General features: G+C 31.1%; 1 protein-coding gene across 1 annotated transcript; it reads right to left on the bottom strand.

The window, feature by feature from the left end:
- Positions 1–3,592: 3,592 nt before the first annotated feature.
- LOC131639719 (omega-3 fatty acid desaturase, endoplasmic reticulum-like) lies at positions 3,593–6,459 on the bottom strand. Its single transcript, XM_058910186.1, has 8 exons — positions 6,017–6,459; positions 5,836–5,925; positions 5,580–5,646; positions 5,112–5,204; positions 4,834–5,019; positions 4,536–4,616; positions 4,281–4,418; positions 3,593–4,040 (listed from the first exon to the last, which is right to left on the bottom strand). The coding sequence occupies exons 1-8, from the start codon at positions 6,346–6,348 to the stop codon at positions 3,858–3,860; spliced, it is 1,170 nt and encodes a 389-aa protein (XP_058766169.1). The 5' UTR covers positions 6,349–6,459; the 3' UTR covers positions 3,593–3,857.
- Positions 6,460–27,450: the final 20,991 nt, after the last annotated feature.

The raw sequence follows: 27,450 nt of genomic DNA, 5'->3' as shown, positions 1-27,450 counted from the left end.
GCTAGCTTGGAGTAATGGATTGTGAGTGACTCGAGTCACACATAATAATTCTCAATTTTTTAAGCTTTACAAAATAGTTTGCGATATCACTTCCCACATAACTTGAACCAATATCATATATGGTTCTTGTTCCATTAACTCAAGTAATTGACTTAAAGTATCATGATCAAACTCAAAAAAACCAATTGAATTATGCATGCTAAAAATGAATTGATTCAAAACTTAATCCCAAGACGAGTAATTGATGAGGAGACTCAATAAATATAAGTAAATGAAATAAAAGCTTAAAAGACAAGCAACAAAACTGTATTGGAGTTCTTCCCTTAAATGTATTAGGGACATGCAACTTTAGTCTCCCTCTTTTTTATGCCTGACAAGCTTTCACTTGGAATTGGGTCGACTTTTGAGCCAAGCAAAATGAACGTTTATGCTCCCCTTGAAACATTGTACACATACAACACGTCATAAAACATATAAAACAATTCTAGACTCACATTACAACTTCTCCCCTTTGACAACATCAAAAACAGATATATCAAAATGAGTCAAATAACTAAATAATCAACCACAAAATGAATAATTCAAGATGAACACATGAGCTAAAAAGCTCAAAAGGATATACAACATCAAAGATTGGATAGATGACACGAAGATAGACATGCTACATGCAACAAAAATGCAAATAGACATGCAACAACATTAAAAAAAATACAATTAAGTGATCAAAACTATCATTTAAGGAAGATTAAATAATGCATGAATAAGAATAGGAATGCTCAAATGCACATAATTAACAATACGCATTTAAAAAGACCTTAAATGCAAAGAAGAATAATCAAAACATGCTAGATATGAATAAATGAAGGAAGAAATAAATTTAAGAAGGCAATAAGCAAACTAATAAACATATCAGACCAATGAACATACACATACACACAGTGATATAAAACCGGATACAAAAGTTAGAGACATGCCAATGTAGTTGGCGAAACTATGATTTGATATAAAATAGTATTAGAGAAAACAAAATACACATATAAAATGAAATTAAACAGAATTTTCGATCTATTTAAATTCACGTTTCCTAAAATTCCCTCCATTTTGCCATCTTTGAAAGTAAGGTGAGTTCACAAAAATTACTTAATTACTAATGAAGATGTTGTATAACTCGGTAGCTAACACTTATTGTTCTTCGCATCAAAGAACTAAACGAACTCATACATTTTTCCCAAAATATCTCTCTTTGAATGAATGACTACCTCATCAATGTCTTCGTACTCCCTGATTTCTTCATACATGTCTTTAAGTCTACATTCATTCAAAAATGAAGTGAATAAGAATGTTGTTGTAACAGACGTCTGCCTCCTTCCATGACTATTGTCAGCATTGTCCCATTGGTGATTCTTCCTTAGCCTCTTACCGTTGTTAACATTTTGTTACTCGCCTCCTCCATCATCATAGTGTCGGATACACATTAATTTGGACTTATTTCAATGTAGTAATTTTTGATAAAATAACTCGTTAATTTGGTAAAAGTTAGAATCCCATAAATATACGCTTCCTTTTGTGGATAATCTCAAGAGGTCAATTTTCAAAACTCATATTTGGTTGAAAAAGAATCTTCAACTATCAAAATAGAAGCCATACATTAAAAGAAAAAATATATTTAAAACTTTTTAAAATAAAACTAAAACTAAAATAAAATCAAATATCCTTGAACTATCAATTATATTAAGTTAACCAAAAAAAATTCTAATATATTAATTATATTTAACTTTGATCTTTTAAAAAATATTTATTTTTATAATGGTGATCAAACTTTTGATGTCAAAATATATTTTTTCGATGTTAAATGTAATTTACATACATAAGTTTTTAATGAAAAAAAATTAATCTATTTTTATTTTGTCTCCGTTCGCCATATTTTTAGGGGTTCATTTATATTTCCTAAAAAATTATAGTTGTTTTGTTTGCTTTATTTCTTCGATTTCTATAAAACAAAACATAATTGTTTATACAAATGATGTTTTTAGGAGTACGTCCAATGTCTTTGGAAGTCTAAAAATAATTCTTTTAGTAGGCATTTTAACAAGACCGTCACAAGTTTTTTGAGGCCCTGTGTAGATTAGCCGCAATTTAACCATAAAAAATTATTAGAGGCTCTATGTACTCATGATTTAATCTACCTGATATTTTATGAGGCCCTATTTAGCTATAGTTTAACTCTGGAAAAATTGAGGTCCTGTGCGGTAGCCTGCTTTGCACGCCCTCAAAGACGGCCCTGCATTTTAATAATAATAATAATAATAATAATAATAATAATCATATTTTTCTATTATTAAAAGACTACATTTTATCTTTGTTAAAAAAAATATTTATTGTGTAAATAACAATAGAATTAGACCAATTTCCAATTTTTAAAAGAAAACTAACATCATGTTCCTTATATGCAGATTTTTTTTACTATTCTTAAGAAAAAATATACTAATTTATATTATAGTTTCCATTTTCGAAAATAATTGTTTTTTAATGTATCTAAATAGGTAAGTTACCATTTTAAAGCATTAAAATAATTTAGTAATATATTAATATTAGAGTTAGAGAAAAAATGATGTATTTTACTAAAAATCATTAAATTAATATGTAAAACATTTATTCCGAAGAACTATTAATATTTAAAAAATACAATTATAAGAAAGTATATAGTCCATTCGATGTCTTTATTTTATTGACTCCTAAACCATTTTATTTTGATTATCATGATAATAAAATAATTTAGAAAGACTGAGAAAACAATGGATATAATTTAGATGCCAAATTGAATAAAAAAAATTAAAGTCTCTAACCTCACTAGTTTTAAACTAATACTTTATAAATACTTGCGCATATAGAAAATATATTAAGAAGTCCAATTATACAAATGAGAGAAAATTGGAAGAAAAAAAAATAATAGCCCAGAAAATCCAATTTGAAATTGACTCCTTATTCTATAAAAATAATTTTAATGAAAATCTACACTCAACAATTTCATATTTAATGTGAGACATATTAAAAGGGAGTTCATCTTCATGCACTCCTTCCGTCCACAATCATTAAATCAGATAATCATTTTGTATTTTGTTAAGAAAAATATTTAAAAGTAAAATAGATAATATTTCTACTATAATATCATTTATCATGTATTGAAAATAATAAAATTTTAATTAATAATAAAAAAATTTAAAAATATATTAAAAATCAAAATATATCATTCATTTTCAAAAACTAATTTATTCAAATCTGAATTCATTGTGGTAAGAAGGAATTATTTATTTATATGAACCAAAGAAATAACGGACATAAATGTATACAAAAATCATTCAAACAATCATTATAAATAAATGTCAAAATAAAAAGTTGTTTGTAATCTCGCCTATATTTCATTCAAATGATTGATATTAATTATATTTCTATGATGTCGTGTGAGAATGAAAAATGTTGGACCTACACAAATCGTACCACAAAGTTACGCAAAGCAAATATGACATGCAAATTCAAACCACAAAATTATACCCAAGAGAATGGCTAGGAATGAAACAAATCACTTCACCATTTTGATTTAAACTCCCCATGTGATGTTCAGATGAAACTGACAATTCAATATTTATTACACAAATATTTCATTTATTTCAAATATATTGTTATCCCATTAAAGCAACAAGTATATCATTGTCACTAATAACCCAAAAAAAAAAAGTAAAAATATTATTCTTTCTAACAAGCCAGAGAGGTTCATTCCTCTTATAAAGTAGACAAAAAGTCATGTGTAACAGCTTGCATGAAACCACAACTCCAAAATGTAGATAGTAATATGTCACTTAGTCATGGTGATTCTTGTTCAGCTCTGGATCAGATTGATAAAACAAAATTTCACCAGTGTCACTTACAAAGTGGTCATGTTTCATGCTTTGTACTAGGTATTTTATTAGATGAAATGGAATTGGTGACGATTTTTCTGGCTCTCGGTAATATTTTCCAAATACCGGTTTTGCTGCCTTTGTCTGCAATGAAAAAAAATATTGAGTGAGTTTAATAGTAGGTACAATATATTTCAAAAATTGTGTTTATTTCGCATAGTGAAAATAACTATAAAAAACTATCCGATACAACAGTCTGATCGATCTGAGTTGAAGAGATCAGACTAATACTATTGGATTTGTCTGAATAGGTATTACGAACATAATTGAATATGAATTTTATTTTAGAAAAATACAATTTTGAAAATTCGATTAAAAAATTACCGCTTCAACCAAGTGATAATGAGGAATTTGAGGGAAGAGATGATGAACAACGTGCGTGCCGATATCATGATGAATGTTATTAATCCAACCATAGTCACGATCAACGGTTGTAAGGCCACCTCTTAAATAACTCCATTCCTGTTAAATTGAATACATGAGCAATCATATGAAAATGAATTTTTAGATGCATAATAAGAACATAATGTAATTTAAATTAACAACTGAAGTTGGTTAATTGAATGAGAATGGTTTTACCTGGCCACGGTACCATGGTAATTTCTGTGTATAACCATGATGATGCAAGTATGTGACAAAATCCAACCACATGACAAATATCTGCAATTGTTCAAAATAAGAATATGATACACAAATTTTACATAAAAAAACATACATGTCAAAAATCTTATACATTTATAATCAATTTTGTCTCGTGAAAATGCAGATACGATAAATAATTTAAATGAGAATAAATGAGTACGAACTATTGGCGAATTTGGCAAATACGACCGAAATTTTTTTTTTAAAGATAAAGAGTGTAAGGGTAAGTTTTTACCCAATAGGGAACTCCATAGAGCTTGAGAATTAGAATTGGACTAGTCTTAAAAGACAAATATAGAAGAAAAGAAAACATGAGAAACCAACACACTGTTGAAAGTGTCACTTCCTTTCTCTCATTGGGTGAGAACAGGTTGCTATCTGGATGAAAGTGAGAACCTGATTTTCCAGGACTTCTTCTCCACTGAAATGAAAAATATGAAATTTCACATCACAATATTAAAACCTGATTCTTCAACTGCATAGAATTTTCCAAATAGTTGAAAAAACACTCACCAAATAAATTGGATATGCAAACATAGGTAAAGGCACAGTGAATCTCACAAACTTTGTCATGCTGTCAAGACTCTTGTAAACCTTTTCTGTCAACTAAGATAATGACACAAAAAAGGTGCACATAATTAATTTAATAAACATCTTAACTACTAACTTCCAAAGCTACATAAATTATAATCAGCGTCGTTACGGCGGCGCAGGTAAGATGGACTATTGCAAAGATTTCAAAATTTAACGGTAACTTAATAGAATCTTAAAATATATCTGTCACACTTAAATCATTATCGAATAGAGTCTCTATTTATTTTGTCGGGTTTAATTACGATTAATCTATACCAAATATCTAAAAACTCAAATCATTATTTATTTTGTAATGGTTAAATTGCAATTAATCTATACAAAATCTCCAAAAACTTTAACCAGTTAAATAAATTTAAAACATCAGATAAAAGCATTTAATTCACATACCGGAACCCATGACTCATCCTTCTCAACATTCCCATGGTTTTGATGATGTGTCCTATGGCTAATTCTCCTGAAAAAACATAACAAAACATTTATTCAATTACAATTCATGAATTTAGTACATGTTTGAATCAACCCGTAAATTAACAATTTAATCTGTCATCATAATTCTGACAAACTCACAATTTATACAAACAAATAACAAAAGATTCAGCCAATGAATGAACAATAAAAAAATTACTAGAAGTAATTCACTAACCATCCATGGTATGGAACAAGAATTGAGGAATGCAAAACATGGCCCACCAAGCTATTCACAAAATAGCTATCTGAGAAGCTTCCATGGCCACTATTCAAAACAAAAACACCAACATTCAATTCAAAACCTTAACAAAACCAAAACACACAATCATTAACAAAACAAAAACACAAATTTTTACCAGTCATGTCCAAGAACAAAAATTGCCCAAAACATAGTCCCTTGAAGAGGCCAATAAACCGGCCAAAAAAACCAGCTATCAAACCGAATTGCAGCAACAACCAATGCAGCAACAACCAACACATCCCTCACAACATAGCTCAGAGATCTCCAAGTACTCTTGACCCAACAATGCTTTGGAATTGCAGCTCTAATTTCCGCAATCTTAAAAGGTGGAGGAGCACTAGGGTCAAAATCAGCACCACCACCAACATTGGACACAGCCATGGTTTCTTGGCCTAGTGTTTCTTTGTTTTCAGATAGGTGATTATGAATAGAGGCTGTTATAGCCATAAGATGAAAATTGAAATATTTTAACCTTATGTTATGTATGTTATGTGTATGCTATGATACAACAGAGAGACACATGGGGTCGTTTATATAAGAGTGGTAATTATGGTTGCACAAGATTCTAGTTTGACTTAATTTTTTAATTTATTTAATTTTTTGGTTTGATTTATGTTGATTTTGCTGAGATCTAGGTGCGTTGGGACAAATGAATCGAATGAGGACAGTTTGGGAAATGGGATGTGGAAAAAATATGACAACTCGGGAATTGATCCGTACCATTATAGTTCGAACCGTCGTGTCTTTTGAAAAACATGTGCTAATCAAAAAATTATTAATTTAATGATCCGTCGTGTCTTTACATTTAGATTGTTTTTTTAGTTTATGTGATTTAATGATTGTTCTTAGTATTTAGGTTGAGGTTAAAAGAATATCGGTCTATTAAGATATTGAGGTAGAGTAAAGTGATTCAATCTCATTAAACAATTGGACGGTAGGATCAAAAATATCATGGAAGAATGATTTAAGAAGGAAGAGGTTTAAGGTCTCGAGAACATATTAAATTTTGTCCTAAAATGTGTTTTACAATTTAGTGTGATTAAATAGAGATCGTTAGATTATGTGACGAATAATATGTCGACACTTATCTCAAAGAAGAAGGTTATGGATCCCTAAATCCCGAATATTCTCCTATAAAATGGAAAAAATGTCATGATCAATGTATAGACACTAAAATATAAAAATATTATTCTTTGTATTGTTCATTCACTAATTTGAGTGTCAGAGTGTTTGTAGGTATCGATAATTCTTTGTACTCAACTAGGAGGGATGATCTTTAAAGGATAAACGTTGTTGACTATAGTCATCTAATTAAGATCAAAACTTTTTTTTGAATCATTTTAGTTCAGGTCGGATCAACAGTATTAATGGTGGTGACATGTCACAAATGTCATATGATTGACTAACTCACTACTCCCTCCGTCCCACAATGAGTGACCCAGCACACCATTTCACAAATATTAAAAAAAGTAGTTAAAAAATAAGAGAGAGAATAATATTTTTACTTTAATACCCTTATTATGTATTGGAAATGATGAAACTTTTATTAAATAGAGGGTAAAATTGGGAAAAGTGTATTGAAAATTGAAATGAGTCATTCATTTTAGGACATCATTTTATTTCAAATGGGTCACTCATTATGGGACGGAGGGATTATTTTTTTATTAAAATGTATTAATCTCATCTTCTTCCAACCATTTTCTTCATCAATCTTTTCCATTATATTTTAGTATTACTTTCTATTCTTTTCTTCAATATTCTTAATTTTAATTTTTCATCTTTTTATGTTTGTCACAAATGAACCCTTAACATATTTATTTTTTAATAATAAATACTATATATTAAATGAAAGAAAAAATACAAAGAGGATGGTGACAAAACCAAAATCTTAGAAAATAATAAAAGCGGAGAAAGAAAACTAAAACAGAAAGAATGTAAACAACATGAACGACATCTCCCACCAAAGAAATTAGTGAGTCGAGCCTTTAGAGGCCCCCACTTTGAATCCTTTACTCACCTCAGACTTTTTCTTCTTGTTCTTGCTCCTCTGAACCCCCAATTGAAATGCTTGACTAGCGTTTTTAGCCAGATCAACAACCCCATCTTTCTGGGCCATGTTAGCCCATGATTCACTTAAAAAAACTTCATAGTATATTTGACTATATGAACAAGCTCTAAAAGTCGCATGTCATGAATGTTGGGGGCATTGAATTTGACATGCTAGAGTTAGTAACCAGAATAGAACTACTTCGCAAAGGAAGTGAATCTGCTATTACTTCATCTTAATGATCTTCTTGAAAAAAAGTATCAACATAATTAGAATCTCCATCATGATTCTTGTCAATATTACTTTGACCATGAGTTTCTATATCCGCTAGACACATTTACTTTTCAAAATAATAAGAATCGTAAATTTATAAATTTTTGCTTTTATGTTGTTAATACAAGTAGAGTTTTATTTGATATATGTTGGGTAAAGACGGAGACCTATTTGATAATTAGTGATCAAATAGAGGAACTAATTTGATGAATATAAAACATATTTAATGAAGGATATGATATCTCATAGGACTCTATCAGACTCAACATTAGAGAAGAGGATTAGAACCATACTTATTACCGTCAGATTCAGAAATAATAGTAAAGGAAGCGTTGAAAAGAATGAGTAACAGTAAGCCAGTTGAACCAGACAGCATACCTTTTGAAGTGTTCAAAATTATTGGAGATAGAGTTATTGAATGACTAACCAAACTCTTCAATAAAATTATTATAAGTATTTAGCGTGCCTAAGAGGGGGTGAATTAGGTACATTAAAAATTTTGGTTTTTAGACTCAAGTCGTTCTTATTTTTTTGGTTTGGTGTATTAATTAGAAAGCAATAAAGTGAAGAAAAAATAATGAACACAACGATGTATCCTCCCTACAATCCGAGAGTACTCCAGTCCCCTTTCAAAACGGAAGAGATTTTACTATAGTTAGGACTTGTATAAGACTAACACGATCAGCAAGAACTATCCTCTTATGATCAACCAATTTGAAATGAGAAAAATCCTCTCAAACTTAACTCTCCTGCTTCTATCAATACTGGACAGCAAGGTAACTATACCAACCAAGTAGAAAAAGAAAACAATCCTTCCTTTTCCACTCTCTTGTTTCCAACAATCCTGGACTCATTTCCAACAATTCTGGAAAAATAAGCACTTCAATCACACAATCTTAATTCCAAAAATCTTGGAAAAATACGATGTTGATAAACAAACGATTTTGAGTAGATAAATTTGTAGAGTAATTATGACTTTGAGTGATATATCAATATAATTGATCTTCTCTTCGAATAATAATGATTCAAACTTACAAAAGTATAGAATGCTCAAGAATTTTCTGTTATGAATGATATGAAAGTAATGCAGAAAATTCCTTGAATGAATGTTAAGTGTTTGAAATGAGAATTTTTGAAAATGCAAAAGTTTGATTGAAAGAGGTGAATTATGAATTGAAATTTAATGTATTTATAGTAGCATAAAACCCTTTGGAAACATGGTAAAGATATGAAGATATACCATGAACGAATGCCAAGACAAAGTGAAATGGTTCCATGAAGTGATGCATGAAGAGGTGTTGAAAAAGCTACTGGTTTATCAAATTTGTCTAGGTGCAAATCGATTGGACAAAGGCCAGCGACTATATTTTTTAAAAAGCTTTAGTAAGCAATCGATTGCACCAATGTGCAAATAGATTGAACAGAAGAAAACATGAAATTTTTCTAAGAGTTTTTAGGCAAGCTACAGGTGCAAATTGATTGCTTCCTTGTGCAAATCGATTTGCATCAGTTGAAAATGGAAAAAATGCCTAAGACTTTTTGCTATGGGTATGGACAATTTATGCAATGACATTGGGCCATTTTGATCATCTAAGACTTTAGTAAAGGTAAACATTGTCATTATAGCTTCTTGAAAAGTAGTTGCTAGAAACCAGGGTCTTGAATATGACACTTTAACATTGAAGATCATCTTTGCCTTCTTGTTTCTATTAGATTTGTATTCATCAAAACATATTCATCATGGATCATGGAGAAGCTTTTCTTCACATTCTCCCCCTTTTTGATGATGACAAACATTCCTCTTTGATGCGTTGTTATTTCTGGAATTCTTCTCCCCCCTAAGATGTATAACTCCCCCTTAATATGTGAAGCTTAGTAATCTTTGCATTTGATCATATTGAAGGAGTATTTGTACCTTAAAAGTTCAAGACAAGGAAATATTCAAGCATAATATATAACACCTTTCTCCCCCTTTGATATTATCAAAAAGAAGGGAAATATGGGTGAAAGATAATAAATTGATATGCATATAGGTTTTTGAGGAAAACCAAAATCACATGAAATACAAAAATGAAAACTATTATTAATTGTATTACCTTTGAGTTTTACCTCATTGGAGACTTAATATACTATCAAAAGTTCATTCTTGGTGAATTTGATTTTGAAGCCTTTGTCACAAAGTTAGCTTTTTCTTAGAAGACTTTGCTTTAGTCTTTCAACATAAAGTACATTTTAAATTGGATGTGAAGGTTAGTACTCTAACTTTGCCAATGCCAAAAATTATTCCTTTAAGATATTCTCCTTTTGTGAAATAAACCTTTGATTTTTATAACTAGATATGAAAATTAGTTTATTTCTCCCGTTGTATGCTTAAAGTAACCACTATAAAGATATCAACATTTTTAAGTGGTCTTCAAGAAAGCCTGCAAAATAGATTAGATTTTGTTCATACACAATGTGCTTTGGGTCCTTGATAGTTAATTCTCTTTTCAACCCACACATAATATCCACTTGCTACACTGAAAATTCTTACATGGCATGCATTAGGTGTATGACCACTTATACTACAATAAAAGCATGTTGGAATAAAATTACTCTTATACCTTGGAACATAAGTTTTCTTTTGAAAAATTCTCTTTTTAGGATGATGATGCACATGATTTACTTTGTTCACTTTCTCTTTAATTGGTTGATCACTAGCCTTAATAAAGATAGTTTGGCTAGAATATAGTTTATAATTTGTAGAGTAACCAAGTCCACTTTTGTCATTTGCGTATCTTTGACGACTAAGTAAATCATCAAATTCAATTTTTCTCTTTTCATATCTTTCTAAAACTCTTTTCAATTGGACAATTTGAAAAGAAAGTGAATCACACTCTTTGCATGTAATATTTTGTTTTTCTTTTTCAAGAAAATTTTATTTTTCAACTTCAAAATTCTTTTCCTACGGTGTCAATATTTTCTTCAAGAGACAAAATTTGTTTATTTTAGGTTGACACCTTTTTATGCAAAATCTTACATTCATTAAGTAGTTCTTTAATAGTACATAGAGCATCATTATCATAATAAGATATTTCATTACTAAACTTTTCTTCTTTATCGTCGGAGTTGTGTGAAGTCATCAATTCAAGATTAACACATTCTTTGCTTTTGGAATCGGAAGATGAACTTACTTCATTATCTTCCCATGCTACATATGCTTTCTTTGACTTTTTATCCTTCTTTCTGTTGAAGTATTTATTCTTCTTTTCAAGTGTAGAACATTCAATTTTAACATTTCTTTTTTCTCCACATTCAGAGCATGTAACCTTCCTTGTTGGTGCTTCCTTTTTAATGATCTCCCTTTTCTTTCTTTTCTTAGAAACTTTTCAAACTTCTTGATAAGATCATCATCTTCTTCACTAGCGGACTCATCCTCTTAATTTCTATCATGATGTTTGATTCTCGTCTTTAAGACAATGTCTTTTGAATCTTTTAATTGAATTTCACGCTTTTCAAGTCTTCCAAGTTCCGTCTCATATTCTTGAAGTTTTTCGAACAATATCGCGGAAGTCATTTTGGATAGACTTTTCTTCTCGGATGTTGCCGACACTTTTGGTTTCCATTCCCAAGTTAAAGATATAAACACTTTAAGATTAAGTTCATCGATAGTAAGAGTCTTACCAAGTGCTTTAAAGTGATTTTTAAATGCACAAATCTTTTCCGCAAGTCCAGGATTGATTCTTGGGGCTGCATTCTGAATAATTTGTACTCTTAACTCAAAGTGTTTAATATTGATCTTTTAAATTCAACAGTTCCTTCATGAGTTTCCATCAATGTATCCCATATTTCCTTTGTTGTTGTGTATGCCAAAATACAAAATAATTCATCCATGCTAAGAACACCTTGGAGAAGATTTATTGCTTTCTTGTCATAAATAACCTTTTTCTCATCATCTTCATCCCATGAACCTTCGAGCTTTATGGAGGAAACATCATCAACAATAGTTCTTGGAAAGAAAAGACCATCTACAACATCTTTCCATACTTCTTTTCTAAATGCGCCTTCATGCGTATTTTCCAGAAATCAAAATATTCACCACAAAACAATTGAGGCTTGTTATTACTACCACCATCTTTAAAGGCCAGATTTGCATTTGTGGAAGCCACTCTGGATCTTTAAGAGCAGGTTACCTATAACATGCTCTAATGTTAATTGTAAGTATTGAGTGCGCCTAAGAGGGGGTGAATTAGGTACTTCAAAAATTCTGGTTTTTAGACTCAAGTAGTTCTTATTTTTTTTGGCTTTGGCATATGAATTAGAAAGCAATAAATTGCAAAAAAAAATAAAGAACACAACGATGTATCCTGGTTCCCTTTAAAATTCGAGAGTACTCCAGTCCTCTTTCAACCCGAAAGAGATTTTACTATAGTTAGGACTTGTACAATGTAACACCCCATGATTTCATATATTAATTTAATTGGAATTTAAACTAATTATTTGGAATTTTGGTATTTTAATTGGATTTAACTGGAAAATTATGGAATATGGGCTATTGGGCCAAGTGTTGTGGTTAGTAGAGGGGGTGTTAAATTGTCAAGCCTTTTGCTAAGTTATGTTTTGTTTTTCATAAAACAAAAGAATTGGAAAATAGAAGAGGAATAGCAAAGAAGAGAAGAGAAACAGACACGTGAAAGAGGAGAAGAAGAGAAAGAGGGAAGAATCAAGGTTTTTGGCTAAGGTAAGGGGGAACTCTTCCAATTAACTTCTATTATTGGGTTATAGATGATAGTATAGAATGAGTAGGTTGGTCGGGTCAATGGAATTATATGTTAGGTTTTGTGAATTTTGGGTTTTAGGGTTGATTTGATACAATTGCATGATTGATAAGTTGTATGACGTTTGATGACCCATAAAACATGTCATATGTGTGTTATAATATGTAATCCTGTGCTATTTTGTGATCATGTATGTGTTGGCTCGATTTGGAATTGAATTAAAATGGTGAAGTGTTGTCAAAATGCTGAATTTTGTGTTGTAGGTTGTCTATAACCGGTTGCGGATAGGCCGTAATCGATTACAGACTGAAATTTTGAAATAACGAGTAATGTTACGTTTTCGTAACCGGATACACTCAGGACCGTAACCCGTTACAGTAGTGAAAAATAGCTAAAAATTGAGCTTTTGAGTTTCGTAACCGGTTATGCTCAGGACCGTAACCCGTTACGGTAGTGTTGTCCGTCAGGCGTAACCCGTTATGCTTTTTCTGTAACCCGTTACGCTGTAGCTTTTTAGAAAAATATTTTAATTTCAAAAATTCATATCTTTCAAATCGTAAGTCTGTTTTGGTCGCTGTTTTATGCGTTGGGAAGGTAACCGAGTACTTTAACGAGCAGTGACTCGATTTTATTTTGAAAAGCTCGATTTATTTCATTTATGGCGTGTTTTGTACATTGAGTGCATGATTTGGTTAATGTGACAATGTGGTGATGTTGTAATGATATAACTGTGATTTTGACGTTATATGTGGTGTGAATTATATATGATATAATTGTAGATGGTGTTGAAACCGAATATATCATTCGGTGTTGCTTTTGGTGAGTTATTAGTGATGACATTGTTCATTTTGATCCAGTGGTGATGTTGTGACTACATGATTATAATGTTGATAATGTGTGTATAACGTGATCATGTGGTGATTGTTTTGATCGTATGATGATGATTGATTTGCTTTGAATGATGCATGATACATATACATACTTGTTGGTGATAACTATGTTGAGTTATGTGAGACGATGTTGTTCATCGGATCGGTGATGTTGTAAGTATGACATATGTGTGCATTCATTCATACGCATTTTGGTGATGGATCCCGGTGATGTTATGGATCAAATGATGGGCATAATTCCCATTCTGTGGAATTTGTGCCGGTTGGGATGTATTTGGTGAGGAATAGATCAGTTGGATGGGTTAATCCTATGTTTGGTACCACATGTATAGTGTCAGTACATACATATGCATATTATTATAACATGATTGAATGAATTCCAGTGTTATATGTTGATGTTGTGTTTGATTGTGTGATAAAACTTGTCTGAAAACCTAAATATGTTTCAATTGGGTGAATGATGTACTTATGATATATTATTATTTATGAGCTAATAACATTTGTTAATTGTGAATGAGACTCACCCTTACATGTTGTCATTTTCAGATTGAAAAGTATCAGCTTTGATTTTGGTGAGGATAGCTTATAGGTTATTCCATTGTTAGCGTCAGTGTCATGCTCTGATATTGTAACACTAGGGACGCTAGTCTAGAGTTTATGATTATACTTGGTTTTATTGTTTTGGATTAATTTTGTTGAATTATGTATTGGTGATGTATGTTTTCCAGTTGAATAAGTTTCCGCTGTGTTAAACATGAATTTATATGTTTGGTGAACCGTTCCTAAGAGAAAATAATCCCTTCTTTTCCACTCTGTTGTTTCCAACAATCCTGGACAAGTAGGACTGCACTTATTCCCAACAATTATGGAAAAATAAGCACTTCAATCACATAATCTTAATTCCAACAATCTTGGAAAAATAAGATGTTAATAATACAAATGATTTAGAGTAGATAACTTTGTAGAGTAATTATCACTTTGAGTGATATATCAATACACTTGATCTTTTCTTTCAATGATAATGATTCACACTTACAAAAGTATAGAATGCTCAAGAATTTTATGTTATGAATGATATGAAAGTTATGTAGAAAATCCCTAGAATGAAGGTTAAATGTTTGAAATGCGAATTTATGAAAAATGCAAAAGTTTGATTGGAAGAGGTGAATTTTGAATTAAAACTTCATGTATTTATAGTAGAAAACACCTTTTTGAAACATGGTAAATATATGAAGAAATATCATGAACAAATGCCAAGAAAAAATGAAATGGTTCCACGAAGTGGCGCATGAAAAGGTGTTGAAAAAGCCACCGATTTATCTAATTTTTGCGGGTGCAAATCGATTGCACAAAGGCCAACGACTATATTTTTCAAAAAGCTTTAGTAATAAATTGATTGCACCAAGTGCAAATCGATTGCACAGAAGAAAACATGAAATTTTAGGCAACCTACAGGTGCAAATCGATTGCTTCCTTATGGAAATCGATTTGCATTAGTTGAAAATGGTAAAAATGCCTAAGACTTTGTGTTATGGGTATGGACAAGTTATGGAATGACGTTGGGCCATTTTGAGCATCTAAGACTTTAGTAAAGGTAAACTTTATCATTTTACCTTCTTGAAAAGTAGTTGCTAGAAACCAAGGTCTTGAATATGATACTTTAACATTGAAGATCATTTTTGCCTTCTTGTTTCTATTGGATTTGTCTTCATCAAAACATATTCATCATGGATCATGGAGAAGTTTGTCTTCACATTCTTCCCCTTTTTGATGATGACAAACATTCCTCTTTGAAGCATTGTTAGTTCTGGAATTCTTCTCCCCATAAGACGTATAACTCCCCCTTAATATGTGAAGCTTGGTAATCTTTACATTTGATCATATTGAAGGAGTATTTGTACCTTAAAAGTTTAAGACAAGAAAATATACAGACATAATATATAACACCTTTCTCCCCCTTTGAAATTATAAAAAAGAAGGGAATGATTGGTGATAGATAATAATTTGATATGCATATAGGTTTTTGAGGAAAACCAAAATCACATGAAATAAAAAAATTAAAAATATTATTAATTGTAGTACCTTTGGGATTTACCTCATTGGTGAATTTGATTTTGAAGCCTTTGTCACAAAGTTGACTTTTGCTTAGAAGATTTTGCTTTTGTTCAGTACCTAATGTGCTTTGGGTCCTTGATAGTTAGTTCCCTTTTTAACCCACACATAATGGACACTTTATATGCTGAAATTTCTTACATAGCATGCATTAGGTGTATGGCCACTTATACCACAATAAAAGCATGTGGGAACAAAATTACTCGTATACCTTGGAACATAAGATTTCTTTTGAAAAATTCTCTTTTTAGGGTGATGATGTACATGATTTACTTTGTTCACTTTCTCTTTATTTGGTTGATCAATAGCCTTAACAAAGATAGTTTGGCTAGAAGTTGGTTTATAATTTGTAGAGTAACCAAGTCCATTTTTGTCATTTGCGTATCTTTGACGACTAAATAAACCACCCAATCAAATTCAGATTGCCTTGAAGAGCATAAGGGAGAATAAGGCGCAAGGTATTGATGTATACACTTCTAAATTATTTAAAGCCTCTTAGTCTGTTACTAGCACAGATATTAGGACTATGATCCATGATTTCTTTGATAGAAATAGGATGTTTAAAGGTATCAAATGTGCTCTAGTCACATTGATCCTCAAGGCTCATAGTTCTAAGAGTATGAAAGACCTGAGACCTATTGCCTGCTGCACCACCTTGTATATAATTATATGAAAAATCCTAACCAATAGACTGAGCTAAGTTATCAGTATTGTAGTGGACTATAGCCAATCTGCCTTCATTCCTGGGAAGGTTATCCAAGGCAATATTATCATTACCCAAGAGTTAATTAGAGGCTTCAATAGAAAAAAAATCTCACCTAGATGCACTATCCAACTAGATATCCAAAAAGCCTATGATACTTCGGAATGGAAATCCCTAGAAGATATCATGAGGGAGATGAATTTCCCCCATAAATTCAGCACTTGGATCATGATATATGTCAAAACAGTTTCCTATAGATATAATATAAATGAACAACATAGTGAGTATCTTCAATCTAAGAGGGGTCTTAGACAAGGAGAACACATCTCCCCCATGCTCTTTTCTTAGTAATGAAATTCCTACATAGATGTCTAAGAAAACTGCAAGATAACCCTAATTTCAACTACCACCCTAAGTGTGAAAAAGTATACATCACAAACATATTCTTTGTTGATGACTTGATGTTGTTCACTAGAGATGATGGGATTTCTATGACACTTCTGATGGAAACTGTCAATAGCTTTTCTGCAGCAACTGGTCTCAAAGCTAGCCTAATCAAATGCAAGGTGTATTTTAGGGGGGGGGGGGGGGTGACGGTGTTAAGCAGAAAATTCTGGACATTACTGTTTTTGTGGCTGGGAATTTTCCCTTCAAGTACCTGGGAGTCCCTCTAGCTAGTAGGAAGTTAACTGTCAATATGTGCAGATCTCTCATAGAAAAGATTGTCTCCATACTTAATCATTGGACTACAAAACTACTTAGCTATGCATGTAAACATCAATTGATCTGAAGTATTTTGCTTGCCATCAGAAATCACTTGATGCAGGTGTTCCCTATGCCCAAATGTGTGATCAAACATATTGAATCTGTCTGCAGAAGTTTCTTATGGAGTGGTACAGCCGAAATAACAAAGAAATCTTCTGTAGATTTGACAAAATGTATGACCCCAAGAATGATGGAGGTTTAAATATCACAGCCTTGAGAGAATGGAATATGGCCATATTGGGAAAACTACTATGGAACATTCAATCTAAGGCTGACAAATTGTGGGATAAATGGATCAATATGTACTATTTGAATTATCAATATTTCCTATCTTGGAAACCCAAACCTGACTGCTCTGGTTTGATCAAAAGTTTGGTGACTTGCATAGATGCTATAATTCACACATAATATTGGAATGAGGCATTCCAGTACAGGATGTACAACATGACCAAGATGTACAACAATCTTAGAGGAGATAAAACGTAAGTACGATGGAAGAAAATATTCTACCAAAATATTGCAAGGCAAGGGCGTTGTTTGACATGTGGCTGGTTTTCATGTGGAGAATTAACACTTAAGAGTGCTTTTGGTCAAGAATAGGAGACCTTAGAGCTCTTATATTTTGATTGCCACTTGACAATGGGTATATTGAATGATATGCTACAATGGATGGGATACCAGAGATGGCCTTCTACTTGGCAACAGGAAAAGAATTGGCTGCACATGGAAACTAGAAAAAAGGGCTGGAGGAGACAAATTTTAAAAGTGGCAATAGCTAAGATTATGTATGGCATATAGCAGAATCGAAATGCCATAATCTTTCTCATGGTAGTGTGGATCCAACTTTGAGTGATAATGTCAAATTTATTGTAACTACTAGATATCATATGAATAGAATACTTAGCACACATATAGATAAGATTACTCTTTGCATAAAGTAATTAGTTTATTTGGATGTTCCATACCTGGATCTAGGGGTGTTCAAACTCAAACCGGCCCAATATAAAACTGCAAAATCAAACTGAACCAAATTGAAACCGCAAAAAACCGCATTTGGTCGGATCTGTTTGGACCATTTTTTAACAAAACCGCGTGGTTAGGTTCGGATTGCATTTTGTAATTACAAATTGAACCAAACCGTATTACGTTACAACCAACATTCACTAAACCCACATCCAACCCAAACTCAAACCTATTATTCCTTAACCTTTTGATTATGAATGATTTTCCCTTCCTCACACTAAATGTTTCAATTCAAGTCTTCTCAAATCTCGCCTACCGGAATCGTGCCTTTTTCTCATCTTTTACAAGTACATATCACCTCTTCTTCTCTAGTCTCTCGTATCTTAAGTTCTTTCTTTTTCACCTTTTTAACATTTTTCTGTTAGAACGTAGTTTGGTTCTAATTATATTTTAGTGTTTTGATGATAACTAGCAAACAAATTTTGTATAAAGCAAGCATGGTACTCTAATCATATGTTTCTAATTTTAGAAGATGTACCAGTACCAACAATCAAAACTTGAAGAATTAGAACATAAAGCTAGAAGAAATTTCGGATATCGCACGATGCAAACATATCTACAATACAAGTTGAAGAACAAGGCTGAACAGAAGATTATAAAGAATGATTCAAGTTAACACCGCTGAAAAGCAACTTCTGATACTGCACGCTGAAGACATATTCACAACAGAAGTTGAAGAACAAAAGCTGATCAGAAGTTCACGCAGATTGATTCAAATTTAACCGTTGAAGACATAATCATTAGCAAAACGGCTACAACACTCTAAAAGCGTAATTTCCAAGATTGATTGAAGAAACTATCCACATGCAAATTTCTTGGAGAAAGCAAAAGCAAGGACAACACGCAAACCATTTAACGCTGAGTGAACTCAACAAAGCTTTGGAGATAACAGTCAAAAATTCTAAAAGCTATATATAGTCATGATCGATTGAAGAACAATATACACGACGATACAACAACACAATGAGCAAAATAGAAAGAAATAAGAAAGATCACACAAGAACGCTGCTACTCTGATAAATCATCAAGTGTGAAGAAAAACTCTCGGAAGCTAAATTCTCTTATTCATATTCTGAGTTTATTGTTCTGTACTGAATCTTAGTGAAATATCACAGTAGTGATTACAGCTTTCTAGAAGCAAACTATACACTATCAACAGAAGTTACATGGTAACTAAGTCCTTGAGAGACCAATGGGTCAGAAGTCTCAAGAAGTCTAGAACTAGTTGAGTCTTAGAAGATTGGTTAGTCACAAGCGGTTGGCTTGTGCGGGAACGTTAGTCACCAGCAGTTTGACTCGTGCATTGTATTGTGAGTCACGGCAGTTGATCGTGCAAGTGTAATCAGGTTCTGATTATAGTGGATTAAGACCTCGGTTGAGAGAGGCAAATCACCTTGTTGAGGGTGGACTGGAGGTAGCCTTATTGAGAAGGTGAACCAGGATAAAAATAACTGTGTTCTGATTAACCTTATGTCGTAAAGTTTTTAAATCCCAATTACTTAACCCCCATTTCTAAGTGTTTTCTCAACCTTCAATTTCTACTGTTCTCTCTTCCAATTACGTTTTTAATGCTCCTCTTATTCTCTAGTCTCTCATCTCTTTTGCTCTTTCTTTATCATCTTTTCTAATCTTTCACTCGTCTATTTTCCTATTTCATTATAATATTTTTGATATTGTTTTATGCTACTATTTTATGTTTTTTATTCCACTTTTATCTAATATTATTTTTGTATATTAAATGGAAAGTTATTATCCAAATATGATGAGTTTTATTGTTATTTGATAACGCATAAATGACTAAATACAAAGTTATGTTGTCATCTATATGTGTATGTATAACTCAATAATAAAATAAAAAAAACCGAACCAATTCAAACCACATTAGTTTGGTTTGGTTTGGTTTGGTTTTATTTCTAAAAGTCAACTGAACCAAACCAAACCAAACACTTTTTTCTTTTGCGGTTTGGATGATTTTTTACGTAAAAACCGCTCAAACCGCCCCGCAAACACCCCTACCTGGATCAATGGATCGGCTTGTACCTCAATGTTTTTGGAAATAAATTTATTTGATTTCAACCAAAAAAAATAGTGAAAGTGGTTAATGAAATAAAATAATTGGTTAATCACGTACAATTTTTATGGTTAATACAATTGTGAAGTTGGTTAATGACACAATCTTATATATGTGTTGTAAAATCAATTTTAAAAATAATATTTTAATAAAAATCACTGTTCACTGTATAAATACGATAAACTATATATACGAAATATATATTTGATGTAAAAATGAGTGTAAAGATAGCAATCATTTTCCGGCCTATTAAATTTATAAACTGTCAAAATATTTTAGAAAAGAGTTTCGGTGACAGTTTCCACAAAATTGAAAAATTTTGCAAAATAGTTTTAGTATGTTCCATAAAATTGGAAGATTTTGGAAAATAGTTTAGGTGACATAATAGATTGGACGATTTATTGATTCAGTTTCACTTTGAAAGTTGAGTATCGAAAGAGTCCTCACAAGAGTTCTTCAAGAAAAAAAAATTTATTGAATAAAAAATACTTAAAATACGAGTGAGAAAAAATAAAAAATTCTAACTAATAAACTATATTTATATGAGAACGTTTTGATAGAAAAGTATATAATATAGGAATAGGGGAATGAATGAATGAACGACGGGTATGGAATGAAATTTTCTAAAAATACATGATTTTTTTTATTTATTTAAGCTCTATTTTTATGAATAAAAAAAATCACTAAACATGCCAAAAATCGCTTTCTTTTAATTGTACGGCTTAATTTATAGTTGAGAATGTTATTCAACCAAAAATGAGTTTTGAAAATTGAGATTACCCAGAAAAGGAAGCATATAGTATTTATTAAGTCGCATCTATTGCATTATTAAGTTGGCCTGGCTTGACAAATTTTAAGTTGAAGGCTTATGCCTTGTTGATGCCTCTATTGACTGGAAAATTATTAAGTTGGGAGTTTTACTCCTAATAGTACCACATGCATATGCATAGTATTGAGTCGCATATTAAGTTGTATTTTGAGTTGTTATGATAATTAATGATTGTCGTATTGAGTTGATGATATCGTTGTGAAGTTGAATTTGTTGCCATCTTTTGGTGATGTTTTGTTGTGGTAAAGTTGCCTTATGTTGAGAAGGGGTGAATTGTGTATGATCTTATTTTCGCTATAAGTATTATCATACGGTCATTTATACTATTTGATATCTCACCCCTTCTGTTTAAATGTTACCCTTTGTTGGTAACGTACATGTATCGATGAGGAGTACCCGTTATCGTTATTAGTTCGATTCGGTGTCCTATGCTCTGATATGTAGCACTCGGGGGGGATTGCCGCTTATATTGGTTCGTTATGATTGAGTTGAATTATGAGTTGTCTTTGAATAAGTTGTTTGTTGTTTTCATGGTGACTAAGATGTTAACATTTTGACATTTATGAGTTTATGATTCCGCTGCACTGTTTTAAAGTTGATTTGGTTTTGAAGAATCTTTTGGCTATGAGTTCTCCCTATTGATATATGTTATGTATCTGTTATAATGAGCTGAAATATATGATTGTTTTTTATGTTATAATGTGACACCTCATATTATTTTTGAAATTTTGCACTCTGATTTTATTATTAAATCATTGGGGTAGATATGGGGTGTTACAGGAGGGGGCTGACAGTGTTAAGCAGAAAATTCTGGACATTACTGGTTTTGTGGCTGGGTATTTTCCCTTCAAGTACCTGGGAGTCCCTCTAGCTAGTAGGAAGTTAACTGTCAATATGTTCAGACCTCTCATAGAAAAGATTGTCTCCATAATTAATCATTGGACTGCAAAACTACTTAGCTATGCAGGTAAACATCAATTGGTCTGAAGTGTTTTGTTTGCCATTACTAATCACTTGATGCAGGTGTTCCCTATGCCCAAATGTGTGATCAAACACATTTAATCTATCTGCAAAAGTTTCTTATGGAGTGGTACAGCTGAAATAACAAAGAAATCTCCTGTAGCTTGGACAAAATGTGTGACCCTAAGAATGATAGAGGTTTAAATATCACAGCCTTGAGAGAATGGAATATGGCCACATTGGGAAAACTACTATGGAACATCCAATCTAAGGCTGGTAAATTGTCGATTAAATGGATCAATATGTATTATTTGAATTATTAGGATTTTCTATCTTGGAAACCCAAACCTGACTGCTCTAGTTTGATCAAAAGTTTGGTGACTTGCATAGATGCTATAATTCACACACAATATTGGAATCAGGAATTCCAGTCCAGGGCGTACAACATGACCAAGATGTACAACAATCTTAGAGGAGAAAAAACGCAGGTACGATGGAAGAAAATATTCTACCAAAATCTTGCAAGCCAAGGGTGTTGTTTCACATGTGGCTGGTTTTCATGGGGAGAATTAACACTAAGGTAAGAATCCATAAATTTGGCATAGGGGCTGGCCTCAAGTGTGCTTTTGGTCAAGAATAGGAGACGTTGGAGCTCTTACATTTTGATTGCCACTGGACAATGGGTATATGGAATGATATGCTGCAATGGATGGGATACCAGAGATGAACTTCAACTTGGCAACAGGAAAAGAATTGGCTATGCATGGAAACTAGAAAAAAGGGTGGGAGGAGACAAATTTTAAAAGTGGCAATAGCTGAGATTATGTATGGCATATGGCAGAATCGAAATGCCATCTTCTTTCTCATGGTAGTGTGGATCCAACTTTGAGTGATAATGTCAAATTTATTGTAACTACTAGATATCATATGAATAGAACACTTAGCACACACATAGATAAGATTACTCTTTGCATAGAGTAATTAGTTTATTTGGATGTCTCATACCTGGATCAGCGGATCGGCTTGTACCTCAATTTTTTGAAAATAAAATTTATTTGATTTCAACCAAAAAAAGTACTGAAAATAGTTAATGAAATAAAATAATTGGTTAATCACGTAAATGTTTGTGGTTAATACAATTGTGAAATTGGTTAATGACACAACCTTATATTTGTGTTGTAAAATAAATTTTAAAAATAAATAAATTTTTTTAAAATAGTATTATTTTAATAAAAATTAATGTTCACCGTATAAATACGATGAACTGTGTATACTGATCAGTATGTATTTGATGTAAAAATGAGTGTAAAGATAGCAATCATTTTCCGATCTATTAAATTTATAAACTATCATAATATTTTGGAAAAGAGTTTATGTGAGAGTTTCCACAAAACTGAAAACTTTTGCAAAATAGTTTTGTTATGTTCCATAAAATTGGAAGATTTTGGAAAATAGTTCTGGTGACATAATAGATTGGACGATTTATTGATTCAGTTTCACTTTGAAAGTTGAGTATCGAAGAGTCCTCACAAGAGTTCTTCAATAAAAAAAATAATTTTATTGAATAAAAAATACTTAAAATACGAGTGAGAAAAAATAAAAAATTCTAACTAATAAACTATATTTATATGAGGACGTTTTGATAGAAAAGTATATAATATAGGAATAGGGGAATGAATGAATGAACGACGGGTATGGAATAAAATTTTCTAAAAATACATGATTTTTTTATTTATTTAAGCTCTATTTTTATCAATAAAAAAAATCACTAAACATGCCAAAAATCGCTTTCTTTTAATTGTACGGCTTAATTTATAGTAGTTGAGAATCTTATTCAAACCAAAAATGAGTTTTGAAAATTGAGATTACCCATAAAAGGAAGCATATAGTATTTATGACGAAGTGAACCAGGCAATTGGTGTTGGCCGGCCTCCTAACGTAAACCTAATTAACAAGTCAATTTGTTAAAAATGACTAGATTGAAATAAGTCAAAATTAATTAATTGAGTGTTGTACCTGTTGGAAAAAAACCACATGCATAACAGCATAAGTAAGACCTTCTGCAATTAGCTTGTTCTCACACACTAGGTGCATGATAGGCTTTGAAGTCATAAAAATTGTTGTCAAAATAAATTATATTTGAAAATAGTTGATTTTAATTTAATTCCTAATTACTCTTAGAAAGATATATATATATATATATATATATATATATATATATATATATATATATATATATATATATATATATATATATATATATATATATATATATATATATATATATATATATATATATATATATATATATATATATATATATATATATATATATATATATATATATATTAACAATAAGATTTAAATATGTTAAATTGTATTATAATATATCAGATTGTAATTTGATTTAGTTTTACAAATATGTAAATAAAATAACATTTATTAATATAAAAAATTTATTTTTACATTATTAATAAAGAAATGTATTATGATTATATAAATCTCTTTCTTTTCAATTTCGCAACTAAAACAACAGTCATATCGGTTCATTAAAAAACTAGAATCAAATGCTTTTTTTTGTGTAAGCAAGAAATCTATTAATGAGAGAACTAAGGGTTCTCCAACCTTGATACACAAAACCGGAACAAGTCCGACAAAAAAAACGATATTACAAACCAAATACAATGCTGAATCAAATGCTGAATTTTTTTATTCTTAGAATTTGTGGAATTTTATTATAAGTAAGTTCAAAAGTAGACATTATAAATTAATTTTATTATAAGTAAGTTCAAAAATAGACATTATAAATTTCCTACCGATATTATTTAAAATAAACATGTTCTATGGGTCGAAACTATTTAATTTTTTATTATTTAATTTTTTTTCCTACCAAAATAGACAATATCCACAGGTTGATACTACTTAATTTTATATACATTTTTTAATTATCACTATATTATATTTATTTATTATTTATAACGATATTGTTAGACCCGTGCGAATACATGAGTAGATGACTACTTGATTATGTTATTTATTTTTCTACTAAAATATCATTTTCGACGGGACGATACTACTTCATTGGTATATATTTTATATACATTTCTTAATCATCACTATATTATATTTATTTACTATTTATAACGATATTGTGCAACATGTGCGAATACATTTCATTTATTTTTCTACTAAAATATATATTTTCGACGGGCCAAGACTAATTAATTTTTATATTTTTTAACTATCGATATAATATATTTATTTACTATTTATAATGATATTGCGCAACACGTGCTAACGCACGGGTATATGACAACTTAATTATTTCATTTATTTATTAACCATCACTATCCTATATTTATTTATTATTTATTACGACATTGTGTGACTCATTGAAACGCACGGGTAGATGACTACTTAATTATTTCATTTATTTTTTCTACTAAAATTTACATTTTAGCAGGCTGAGACTGCTTAATTTGTATATCTTTTATACATGTTTCTTAACCATTATTGTACGATATTTATGTACTATTTATCGTGACACTTCACAACTCGTGCAAACGCACGGGTAGATGACTACTTATATATAGTTATATATCTTTTATAAATATTTTTTAACTATACTGTATTTATTTACTATTTATAACAACATTGCGTGACCATGTGAACGCACAGGTAGATTAAATTAATGTTTATATGACAATCATAATTTTAATTTTTTTTAATTTGTGTATTTTTAATATACATTTATTAACCATCTTTATGTTATTTTTACATTATTTATAACGACTTTGCGTGACCAGTGCGAACGCACGAGTCCTTTACTAGTTTTCTAAGACCGTCTCATAGTATTTTTAAAACAAAATAATAGAATATCAGTTACATGTAAATAATCTCACATTAAATCAAAGTGAAAGGTAGATTTCAATGAATTTCTCTTCACCAAGGTGTCAGTACGCTACCTTAGGGTTTCCTTTTTCTTAAATAACAACAAATTTATGGTGAGAAATTATTGTTTTAATGGGTTTCATCTACAGGGAAAACAAACAAGAAACTGACTTAAGTTGTATTTCAAATTGTTGGGAAAACTCAATCACATGATGAAAATGATGGACCAATGAACAATGGAGAGAGTGTGAGAATTAGAGAAAATTAGGGTGAAAAATAAACCAGTCTGCAAAAGGATGAAAAGTGCATTAACAAACATGTGTTGGCTATATTACACGACAGACTAACTCTACCACTACACTCAATCTCTTGGCGTATATTTTACTAACCTAAGCGTCAATTCCCCGATCCCTCGAGCCAATTGTAACGTCTGACTAGGTAACAGAGCTCGTTAATCCATAAGTCGCAATTCTTAATTATACTATACCTCTTCAATTAGCAAATTCAATAGTTAAAGTATGTCAGATAAATAGTCCTAGGGTCAGTAGTCACTACTTATCAAAATCAAATCGAATGTCGTAACAAACAATATACCATGAGCATAATCAATAACAGAATAATAACAAAGAGTGAAAACAATTACATTAACATCATCTAATCATATATCCCAATCTAATTGAAACATGTTCATCATCAAATAAGACCTAACCTAAGAGGAATCTAACTACTCGTGTTGAAATACTTCAATACCATAAGTGTAGACTCGAAGATCATGAAAAATCATCGAAGAAGAAGCTCTCCATGGCCTCTCAAATAGCCCAAATGCGTCACTTTTGTGTCTTGGAATTTGAAACCTTTTTTCTTCTCCTTATTTCTTTTAAAGCATCCTAAAATATGTCAGCAAAAAGCATTTAACGCGGATGTGCTAGGTCTCATCGCGGGCGAGTTGAACAATGATTCGCCCAATGCAGAGACGCTCTAGCATGGCGCGGGTGCATTTTTCATAAGCGAAACAATGTATTTTTGTTCCCTCTTTCACCAATTTTCATAATAAGTGCCTTTCTTCACCCAACATTGCTTTTTCAAACTTTTTTCACTCATTTGCTTTTAACTTGTTCATTTTAAGTCAGATTTGTCTAATCTTTCTTTCACATACTAACTTGAGTGTCAGAGTGCTAACCTTCCGGATACACTCCACTCTGTCACATTGAAAGCTCTACTCCATCGT

This window comes from Vicia villosa, unplaced genomic scaffold, assembly GCF_029867415.1.
Source record: "Vicia villosa cultivar HV-30 ecotype Madison, WI unplaced genomic scaffold, Vvil1.0 ctg.002746F_1_1, whole genome shotgun sequence".
NCBI lineage: Eukaryota > Viridiplantae > Streptophyta > Magnoliopsida > Fabales > Fabaceae > Vicia > Vicia villosa.
The sequence above is the reverse complement of the archived record's forward strand: the minus strand, read 5'-3'. Positions and strand labels throughout refer to the sequence as shown.

Excerpts from the sequence above, each read along its gene's own strand:
- LOC131639719 (XM_058910186.1), bottom strand. The coding sequence starts at position 6,348 with ATGGCTATAACAGCCTCTATTCATAATCACCTATCTGAAAACAAAGAA. Across the intron at positions 5,926-6,016 it reads TTTGTTCTTGGACATGACTG|TGGCCATGGAAGCTTCTCAG; the intron begins GTAAAAATTTGT and ends TGTTTTGAATAG. Across the intron at positions 5,205-5,579 it reads AGGATGAGTCATGGGTTCCG|TTGACAGAAAAGGTTTACAA; the intron begins GTATGTGAATTA and ends TCATTATCTTAG.